Source organism: Rhinopithecus bieti, unplaced genomic scaffold (assembly GCF_001698545.2).
Source record: "Rhinopithecus bieti isolate Rb0 unplaced genomic scaffold, ASM169854v2 scaffold_574, whole genome shotgun sequence".
In the NCBI taxonomy this organism is placed as follows: Eukaryota; Metazoa; Chordata; class Mammalia; order Primates; family Cercopithecidae; genus Rhinopithecus; species Rhinopithecus bieti.
In genome coordinates this window covers 1-11,239 of record NW_016803605.1, presented here as the reverse complement: position 1 = coordinate 11,239, position 11,239 = coordinate 1, and the positions used below count along the sequence as shown (strand labels likewise).

Sequence of the window (11,239 nt, the reverse complement as noted above, 5' to 3'; positions counted from 1 at the left end):
CATTTATATTGTTTACAACCTTCTCAGTCCATACTTTTTTAAAAGAGCAACTTTGGCCAGGCATGGTGGCTCACGCCTGTAATCCCAGCACTTTGGGAGGTGGAGGTGGGTGGATCTCCTGAGGTCAGGAGTTCGAGACCAGCCTGGCCAACATGGTGAAACCCCTACTAAAATCTCTACTAAAAATGCACAAATTAGCCAGGCATGGTGGCAGGCACTTGTAATCCCAGCTACTTGGGAGGCTGAGGCAGGAGAATCACTTGAACCTGGGAGGTGGAAGTTGCAGTGAGCCGAGATCACACCATCGCACTCCAGCCTGGGTGACAACAGTGAAACTCTGTCTCAAAAAGAAAAAAAAGTCTGAAATGAGTGAGACATGCTCTGGCATGCATAAAAGACCACGGACTAGGATGAATTGTTTGCTTTGGGAACCCAGTGTTTCCTAGCTCTTGTGCTAAGTAATTTTAGCCTTCTATGATTAATCACCACAAGGATTTGTGATGAGAGTACTGTATCCTTATTTTACAAGTTAGAAAGCTGATACTCAGAGAGGTTAAGCAACATTTTGACAGGTCTGTCACTGCTGAGTGATGTCTGTGAAAGGCACTGAATGCAAATTTCTCTGGTGTCCATCATCCTTGACATGCTCACCCTAAATAAAGAGATCCTACCTTCAAATAAGCTCAGTCCATCCAGGGTTGTGCAAACAAGTTCATCAGGTTAACATTCCCTCCTGTTCAGGACCAACGAAGGATAGAAGAGTAGGGCCCTTCTTATGCTCCTATAGTTTACAAAAACAGAGTATCCTTTCAGAGGCCAGTAGTGAGCATCGTCAAGTGTGACAGACTGTGATGAACATCAGGGATTGAGAATCAAAGGAGGCATGCCTCCTGAGATAAGATCATTGTCTACTGGGTGGAAACAGAGATGCAGTTAATTCAGTAAAATGTGGAGGAATGGCATTTTATTATAGGATGGGCATCAAAGAAGGTGTCTGTAAGGATGGGCATCTCTAAGGTATCTCTAAGGATAGCATCTCTAAGAATAGTATCTCTAAGGATGGCATCTCTATGGATGCGCATGTCTAAGGATTGGACTACTTTTGCTACATCACAGTGAGAAGATTGTCCCACCATCGAGCTCCTCTGACATGCTCACATGCCAACTCCATTTGTGTTTTCCCAGGCACCATGGATCCAGTAGGAATGTAGATGCATCAGAAGTCATAAGACAGCAGACAGTATTGGTTGACGATAGCATACAGAAACGGCGAGACACGACAACTGGAATTTTTTCTCAGGCTGAAGCCTGTGTGACAGATGATACGTAAGGGACATCTATTGGTTGGGGAAAATTAAAGATTTGGAATTTTGCTGCACTGGTTCATGTACATTCATAAGAAGCAAAGACGTGTAGGTTATTTGCATAAAATTAGTATGTTACTTTTCTTCTTTGTTATCGTAAGTTTTATTTCAAAAGAGTTTCTGTCTCATAAGATGTAGGAAAAGAGGTCGGGGCCCAGTGACTCATACCTATAATCCTAGTGCACGAGAGGCGAGGGCAGGTGGATCACCTGAGGTCAAAAGTCAAACTGGGAATCTCGTCCTTTCCCTAAAATTCTTAGCAAGGTTATATAGGTCAACATACTTGTTGACCTATTATGAAACCAAAGTTTGTGGCAAATGCTAGATGTTGAGAATTGACTGACGTCTGCTTCCTAGTATGGAAAAGTAGCATGTAGTGGGAAACAGGCATCCAGTTAAATTTTACGTGATGAGAGGTGAGATGGAGTCGTGCAGGCCTGAGGAAAGACTTCCCTAAGATAAAATATGGGGTCTATGGCTATTAACATAAAATCTTCGTGCACAGGCCATGCTATCATCAGGCACCTACCTTATATTCATAGAAAATTCTGTTCTTGTTTTCCAGGGTATACAGGGAGTTATTCCGTGTTTCTCAGCTGTGTGGTAGCATCTTAGATTTTTTCGAAGAAGGTGATGAGACAGAGGCGGAGGCATTATGGTTCACCGCTTCTCCTAAGGATCAACCATCTGGGAAGGACATTCCCAGGTAAGAAAAGCTATTCTGGGCTGGGCGCGGTGGCTCACGCCTGTAATCCCAGCACTTTGGGAGGCCGAGGCGGGTGGATCACGAGGTCAGGAGACGGAGACCATCCTGGCTAACACGGTGAAACCTCGTCTCTATTAAAAATACAAAAAATTAGCTGGGCGTGGTGGCGGGCGCCTGTAGTCCCAGCTACTCAGGAGGCTGAGGCAGGAGAATGGCGTGAACCCAGGAGGCGGAGCTTGCAGTGAGCCGAGATCGCGCCACTGCACTCCAGCCTGGGCGACAGAGCGAGACTCCGTCTCAAAAAAAAAAAAAAGAAAGAAAGAAAAGCTATTCCGTTGGAAAACTATTGGACGCTGTGTCTTAATATCATAGAGGAACATGTGAATGAGAGGAATTTGGGTGTTTTTCATCGAACTCAGGGGAGAATGAATGAGCTTATGCAATACTAGCAATGAATCCAGAAATTTTTGAAGCAAACCTTGGGCAATGACATTTTCTTCCATGGAGGTGTCTAGAGAACCTATGCACAAAAAGGCAATGAGCAATGCAATCAAAGACCAGTGGGTTATTGGTTGAGCTGTTACCCAATGCCTAAAACCAACCTCATTCTCTAGGAAACTGGCTGATGATGAGGCTGAAGGCCACAGTGGAGTCCTGAGATTTAACATCGGGGAGGGGAGAATGGATCTCTTTGTAGCGTATGCCAATTTCCAAGGGTTGAATATCCCCATCGTGGCAGGTTTCAAACTACCAACGTGAAGCCCCTGGTGAGGGAGTTGGGAGGACACATGCAGAAGCCTCTCATCCTACTTTCACCACACAGACACGATAGACATGAATAACCTCAAGAGCATAGACTGCTGGACAGTGTAGGAAAATGACTGGAAATTGGTATGTTTTAGCATGTATTACTTTTGTTTTTAATATGATTTATTTAAATGTTAGCTTGTATCGTTTAATTTAGACTAATAGTTGTGTGGAACAACTTGGTTGCAAAGTCCCTGAAAATGGAACCGTCGGCTCTCACGATCTGGGATGCGCTGTCTGCATTTCTGCGCTGGCTTCCTCCCACCTTCTAAACCCCTCCTCAGCAGGCAGACTCCAGCATGCACATGCACCAGGAGAGAGACTATAACATGGCATGTTTACTCTTGCTGCTTTGCCTGAGGCTACCCGAATCCACAGTAAAATGTGTAGCCACAAACAGCAACCAGTCTTAGGATGTCAGGCCAAGGGTCTCTCCATGCTTGACTTGCCTACACAACCCTTCTGAGAAAAGCACTGTAAAGCCTTTCTCTTCATCCCGCTTCTCCAGGTACCTGTTGTTTTTAAACCTAATCCACGTGTCAATTTTTCTGCTGGTCTCTTTCACGTTGAAATAAACAGACACCTCGAGGAACAGATCAAAGGCAGAGAATTTGATGGAGTTGGTTGCCTTCCTCCAGAAGGGATTGCCTGTGTTAGGGCAGATTTCTCTCCAGGGGCCTGACGAACCACTGGCTCACGCTGTAGATCATGGAGCCCATGTTGGCTAATATTGGAACCACCTGTGAGTCTTTGAAAGCGCCCCCCCCCCATGCTTTGGTGCCACCTCCAGATTTCTGATTCAATTGGTGTGGACTGTGACCTAGGTACTGGGTGGTTTTTAAAGCTTCCCAGGTGTGGTCAAGTTTGGAATTAACTTGGAATATAAATGCATGCATTTTGTGCATTGGTGAATTACTGCTTCAGTCTTTGATTCCAGCATCATATGATACCAATTGGAGCAATCAATTTAAGCCAGAGAAGCTGGCTGTGTCCACGTTGAACATGAGCACAGGACAAAGAGAAAAGGGAGAGATGCCGAGATATATTTGGCTCTAGGGAGCACCTTAGCTCTATTATTTATAAATCTGGATAAAGATATCTTCATTCAAAATGTCTTCTATTTTTTGATAGTCTAGATCCGTCCCAAGAGAACTTTCTGTGATGACAGGAGTGTTCCGTTCTCTGCTACACAGTGTTGTCGCCATGAGTGACATGTAGGTGTTCGAGAAGTTGAAATGTGGATGGTGCAACTGAGAAACCAAAGTTTACCTAAGTTTAATTCATACAAATTTAAACCACACATCTGGGTAGCGGCTACTCTACTGGACAGTGCAGCTCCAGTTTTTAATAACATCGTCTTCATCTTCATCAACTAATTCTTTTTTTTTTTTTTTGAGACGGAGTCTCGCTCTGTCGCCCAGGCTGGAGTGCAGTGGCCCGATCTCAGCTCACTGCAAGCTCCGCCTCCTGAGTTCATGCCATTCTCCTGCCTCAGCCTCCCGAGTAAGCTGGGACTACAGGCGCCCGCCACCTCGCCCGGCTAGTTTTTTGTATTTTTTAGTAGAGACGGGGTTTCACCGTGTTAGCCAGGATGGTCTCCATCTCCTGACCTCGTGATCCGCCCGTCTCGGCCTTCATCAACTAATTCTTGATATTTTCATCTTTTGTGACATGGGGATCCCCACCTCCAGTGTATCAGAACAGCAGGAATCTTCAGAGGGACAAGAATCAGGTAATGGACTAATAGGGAGAGGATTGAAGGGCATGTGGATTGATGGAAAATAAAATGTTATTTTATGTGGAGAAGACAATTTAGAGTCTTCTGTGCAGTGAAGATCAGGAGTGGTTTCCTTACCTCGGCCACAGTGCACTGTGCAGTTTAAATGGGGACATGTAAGCCTCTCACCGCCGGGGCACGGAAATGCTCAGGGGAATCAGGGGATGGTCCTGGTGGCTGGGGACAGCAGCAGGGACTAGGAAGAAGGCAAGCTCTTTTGCCTCTTCAGCTTTGGAGCTCGATCCTTTTCTGACCTGGACTTGCTTCACCAGCAGAAGGTGTCATCTATTCTTTGGGTCCAGTAGAAATGTAGGTGCATTGGTTCCAGTCCTCAGCAAACGGTGCCTCCTACCAAAGCTGTCCAGCCTGGCTTCCCAGAAAGCCCTGTGGAATTTGGGGTATACTTTTAGTCATGACAGAGAATATTCTTGTGCCTTTCCTTGTCTGGATTCAAAGAAGCAGAACCGCATATTCTGGTCACTCTCTGTTCTTATTTGATATCTGTATCCCAACAGCATCTGTGTAATTCAGCCTCCAGGAGTCCTTCAGGCCATGCCTCTTCCAACTCTTTACCTCTTACATGTCTAGTATTTTCTTTTCAGGAGATATTTGCTCAGAAGAGAATCAAATAGTTTCCTCTTATGCTGCTAAACTCGGTTTTGAGGTTGAACAAGATTATACAAATCATCAGTTTCTGGGGCCTGAAGGAAATGTGGATGTTGAGTTGATTGATAAGAGCACAAACACATACAGGTAAGAACGGAAGATGCTGATGATTTGAAAACCGCTCTGATATAAAGGAAGTGTGTAGGCCAGGTGTGGTGACTCAGCACTTTGGGAGGCCAAGGAGGGCGGATCATGAGGTCAGGAGTTCGATACCAGCATGGCCAACATGATGAAACCCTGTCTCTACTAAAACTACAAAAACTAACCAGGTGTGGTGGCACCTGCCTGTAGTCCCAGCTAATCAGGAGGGTGAGAAAGGAGAATCGCTTGAACCCAGGAGTCAGAGGTTGCAGTGAGATGAGACCTCACCACTGCACTGCAGCCTAGGTGACAGAGCGAGAATTCATCTCAAAAATAATTAAATAATATAAAAATAAAATGGAAGCATATCGGCTCCATCCCTTATGATAGCTAACATTTCATCAATAATATGTTTATTCCATGTGCTGCGAAATTGATATTTTAATGTCAACATATATAGAATGCAGAGAAATTGGGGCCCAGAGAGGTTAATGAACTCCCCAGCGTTTTCTAATGCAGTGAAAGTCACAGGTGGGTCCTGAACCTCGCCTCACTTCAAATCCCACCTCCCTTTGCACATCGCTGCTTAAATCCTGGTGTTCTCCCGTCATGACATCACTCTGGCTCCTTTCAGCCTTCGTTTCCCCACTGCTGGCTGGTATCTGTGGTCAGCCACCGGCCTCGGCTTCGTGGTAAGGGATGCGGTCACGGTGACGATTGCGTTTGGTTCCTGGAGTCAGCACCTGGGCCTGGACCTGCAGCACCATGAACAGTGGCTGGTGGCCGGTCCCTTGTTTGCCATCACTGCAGAGCCAGAGGAGGCTGTGGCCGAAATCCACCTCCCCCACTTCATCTCCCTCCAAGGTAATGCGGGGTGAGCGGAGGCTTTGGGGGCTGCCGGGGCGCGTGCTGTCTCACTGCTGTTGCGGTTCTCCTGCAGCAGGTGAGGTGGACGTCTCCTGGTTCCTCATGGCCCATTTTAAGGATGAAGGGATGGTCCTGGAGCAGCCAAGCCGGGTAGAGCCTTTCTATGCTGTCCTGGAAAACCCCAGCTTCTCTCTGATGGGCATCCTGCTGCGGATCGCCAGGGGGACTCGCCTCTCCATCCCCATCACCTCCAACACGTTGCTCTATTTTCACCCCCACCCTGAAGACGTTAAGTTCCACTTGTACCTTGTCCCCAGCGACGCCTTGCTGACGAAGGTAAGCTGAGCGATTTAGGAGACCAGAGAAGATGACAATGATATTTCCAGGTTATCCCCTTGGCCCCTCCAGTGGAACAGAAAGGGCAAGACACAGTTTTCATGGAGAGAACATGGATCACCTCCCCGAGGGTCACCTATAGGTGCTGAATATTGAGCCACATGCAAGAATCCCCATAGAAATTCAGGACTACTGGGAAGGGACCTTCCTTTTCTGGCTCTCAAGGAGGAGATGGTTAGAAGAAGTAATAGCAGAGATTCTCTCACCACATTTCATTTTATCTTATTTTGTTTCTGAGACAGGGTCTTGCTCTGTCACCCAAGCTGGAATGCAGTGGCACAATCTCAGCTCACTACAACCTCCGCCTCCTCCTGGGTTCAAGCAATTCTCCTGTCTCAACCTCCCAAGTAGCTGGAATTACAGGCACGCGCCACGACGCCCAGCTAATTTTTTGTATTCTTAGTCGGGACAGGTTTCACTATTTGTGCCAGGCTGGTCTTGAACTCCTGACCTTAAGTGATCCTCCTGCCTCAGCCTCCCAAAATGCTGAGATTACAGGCACAAGCCACCATGCCCGGCCTCTCTCACCAAATTTTAGATGGATAATATCTGAATGACAGTCTCACACTCGCTCACACCTCTGGGATAACTCCTTCCTTTCAGTGGCATCTCCCTCTAGTGCATTTACAAAAGGCTGATGGTCCCACACCCTCTCTTAGATTAGTGATGAAGCAGATGTTCTGCTTTCTGCAGCTCCATAGCTGCTGTGTTTCTGAATAAAATGCTGCTTCTGTGCCTCCAGCCTTGGTGGGAAGATTATGCCAGGAAGATTTCATTAAACTTTACTGTCCTGGTGCCTACCATCTTTGCATCCCAATCACAAGAGGCGAGAGCATGCCTGGCTGTATTTAAGGTGGTTACTGTGGGTAATTTAAATACAGGAGACAATTGGCTGGGGGCGATGGCTCTCGCCTGTAATCCCAGCACTTCGGGAGGCTGAGGGGGGCGGATCGCCTGAGGTCAGGAACTGGAGACCCACCTGGCCAACGTGCTGAAACCCCATCTCTACTAAAAATACAAAAATTAGTCAGGCATGGTGGCGTCTGTGGTTGGCAGGGTTTTTTTAAGCAGTTTGAAAATACAACTCCATTGTCTTCTGGCTCATAAGGTTCCTGCTGAGATGTCGACTGTTAATCGAATGGAGTTTCCTTTCTAGGTGACTAGATGCTTTTCTCTTTCTGATTTTCGGATGTTTCCCTTCACTTGGTGTTAGACAGTCTGATGACTCCATATCGTGGTGAAGTTCATGTTGCAGGGTATGTTAGTGGTGATGATTTGGACCACCTGTATTCAGATCTTTCAATATCTTGCTAGGCTAGGAAAATGTTCGCCAATTATTTTCTTAGATTCTAAATTTTTCCCTTCTTCTTCTCCCTTGGAAATACTGATGACTCATAAGTGTTGTTGCTTTATGTAGCCCCATACTTCTTTTTTATTTATTATTTTATTTTAGTCTGACTGAGTTAATTAAAAAGACTTCAGGTTCTCTCCTCTGCTTGGTCTAGTCTATGATTAAAGCTTTCCACCGTATTTTGTAATTTTTTCAATGAATCTTTCATTTCTAGATGTTAATTTTTTAAAGATATCTGTCTCCTTGGTAAATCTCTAGTTCACATCCTGAATGAATTTTCAGATTTCGTTGTATTGGCTTTCAGATTTATCTTGCATCTCTTCTTGAGCTTCTTTAAGTTCAATCTTTTGAATTATTTATCTGGCACTTTACAAATTTCATTTTGATTAGGATCCATTGGTAGAGAATTACTATGTTCCTCTGGGGGTGTCATAACACCCTGATCTTTTTTTTTTTGAGACGGAGTCTCGCTGTGTCGCCCAGTCTGGAGTGCAGTGGCAAGATCTTGGCTCACTGCAAGCTCCGCCTCCCAGGTTTACACCATTCTCCTGCCTCAGCCTCCCAAGTAACTGGGACTACAGGTGCCTGCCACCTTGCCTGGCTAGTTTTTTTGTATTTTTTTTAGTAGAGACAGGGTTTCACTGTGTTAGCCAGGATGGTCTCGATCTCCTGACCTTGTGATCCACCCGTCTCAGCCTCCCAAAGTGCTGGGATTACAGGCTTGAGCCACCGCGCCCAGCCCACCCTGATCTTTCATACTTCCATTACTGTAATGCTGTGTCCCCACCCAAATCTCATTTTGAATTGTAGCTCCCATGATTCCCACGTATTGTGGGAGGTGATTGAATCATGAGGGCAGGTTTTTCCTGTGCTCTTCTCATGATAGCAAATAAGTCTCATGAGATCTGATGGTTTTATAAAGGGGAGTTTCCTGCAAAGGATCTCTCTTGCCTGCTGCCATGTAAGATGTGACTTTGCTCCTCCTTTGCCTTCCACCATGATTGTGAGACCTCCCCAGCCACGTGGAACTGTGAGTCAATTCAACTTCTTTCATGTGTGAATTACCCAGTCTTAGGCAGTCCATTATAGCAGCATGAGAACGGACTAATCCATGTATTCAACAAATATTTATTGTGTGCCTTATATATTCCAGGTACTATTTTAGGGGATGGGGATGCATCAGTGAAGAAATAGTGAAAAACATGACAACCTAAGATTTTACATGGAATGTTCATGCTATGGGAAAAATATATGTGTGTATAGTAAAATCTCTAAAAACTAAAGAATGCTGTTCTATTCTTTGAAAATAAGTACAGCAATATGTCTCTCAACCTCTGCAGAAATCAGTACATAAAGATAACCCTGTCAATATTATACTGAAGTCTTTGGTTCTTATACTTCCAATCTGTTGTTGTTATAATTTACATTGAATGTATCTGTTCATTTAAAATAATCATTCATCAGAGATGGCAGGATACATCATGTCTTTCCTCCATCAGTTTCTTTTTATCCTTCTGGAGTTGGTTCTCTTTATAGGCATATGTGGGATGCCTCCTGGATAGGTGTCCACATCCCGTCTTTGCTTCATCCCCATCATGATTTCATCTCTTTGCTCAATACAAATTGAATTTTTTTCTTTTATTTGATCTTCCAGGCCCAGTTTAGGTTTCAGCTTTGCCCATCCTTTCTTTGTCAATGTCATTGATATTTTTAAATTAATGTAATATGCATATAATGTATTGCTCCATAATTTTCAGAGTGGACACACCCATGTATCCAGCACCCAGAGGAAGATACAGAACATCTCCAACTTCTCTGAGGCCCCCTTGAACCCTCTCCCAGTCATTACCCCAAGGGTGTCTAACAGCCGGACTCGTAATGCCACCTACTGTCAATTGCTTTTAGTTTAAATTCTTGCTTGTTAATTCCATAAAGTCTCTATTGAGTTGCCCCTGAGACTTCTGAAAGGTTTTCTTATTGATTGAATTCCATTCTATGTCCTTGGTGCCTGCTCAGATAGTTCTGAGGTCTCGCCTTCTGCTCCAGCTGCTAGGCCTCTCAGAGGGGACCTCACTCTTCTATATCTGCTCCCCGGTGCTCAGGTGGCCGAGCATCTCACAGCAGCCCTGTGATGGAGAGAAGTGACATCTCTACCCTCACCCCTCAGAGACGTGTTCACAGACACAGCCAAGCTACCAGCCCTCAGCTGAGGCACCAATAGGAAGTCCCTTTGTCCCTGGGTTTTATAAGTCCCCTAGTCAAACTCTCCACAGTGTAAAAATAAAATCAAACTATACAGGAATTTATCATAAGTTTACTATTCACAAGAAACCCTTTGGCTCTGAGATGTCCATCAGCAAAATGTTAATAACATATCTGTTTTGCATAGAGGCATGTTTACATCTATCTAGTTTATCACTCTACCATCTATCTGTATATTTATCTCTGTGTGTCCCTCTGGGTGTTGGCTCCATGGGTGTGTCCACTGTGAAAATTATGGAGCAATAAATTATTTGCATATTTTATTAATTAAAAATGTAATCTAGCTATCAATCATCTCATTTTTTTTTTTTTTTTTGAGATGGAGTCTTACTCTGTCACCCAGGCTGGAGTGCAGTGGTGAGATCTCAGCTCACTGCAACCTCTGCCTCCTGGGCTGAAGCGATTCTCCTACCTCAGCCTCCCAAGTAGCTGGTATTACAGACGTGCGTTGCCATGCCCAGCTCATTTTTGTATTTTTAGAAGAGACAGGGTTTCACCATATTGGCCAGGCTGGTCTTGAACTCCTGACCTTAGGTGGCTCACCTGCCTCGGCCTCCCAAAGTGCCGGGATTACAGGTGTGAGCCACCACACACAGCCCTATCCTCTCAATCTTTACATCAACTGAATCATATCCTACATGCTACTTAATATAATATATAGAAAACTTTTATGCCACTATTTGTGCTTATTTCCTTTTTTGTGTGCTTTCTGATGTTTCTTCCCCTTATTCCTCAGATGATAGATGATGAGGAAGATCGCTTCTGTGGTGTGCGTCTACAGACTTCACCCCCAGTGGAACCCCTGACCTTTGGTGCCCATTATATTGTGTCTAATTCTGCTCATCTGGAAATAATACCCACGGTTGGTAGAATTCAAATCTAACAATAGATTTCAGAATATTTTGTACTTTTGCAACAAATAGAAGAATTTTAGCAAAATGCAATTTTTTTCATTAATCATG

The 11,239-nt window shown here is 44.9% G+C and overlaps 1 protein-coding gene across 1 annotated transcript in view; it reads left to right on the top strand.

Annotated features, from left to right (window-relative positions):
- The window catches only part of LOC108539882 (caspase recruitment domain-containing protein 8-like), a gene marked incomplete at its 3' end in the record, with an annotated part of 63,885 nt that extends 52,746 nt beyond the window's left edge, over positions 1–11,139 (top strand). Inside the window, exons 3-9 of the mRNA XM_017888825.1 lie at positions 1,186–1,326; positions 1,930–2,070; positions 4,569–4,609; positions 5,257–5,407; positions 6,036–6,265; positions 6,342–6,604; positions 11,014–11,139. Of these exons, the coding sequence (XP_017744314.1) occupies positions 1,186–1,326; positions 1,930–2,070; positions 4,569–4,609; positions 5,257–5,407; positions 6,036–6,265; positions 6,342–6,604; positions 11,014–11,139 (1,093 nt within the window). The remainder of the gene's footprint in view (positions 1–1,185; positions 1,327–1,929; positions 2,071–4,568; positions 4,610–5,256; positions 5,408–6,035; positions 6,266–6,341; positions 6,605–11,013) is intronic.
- Between the last annotated feature and the right edge of the window lie 100 nt (positions 11,140–11,239).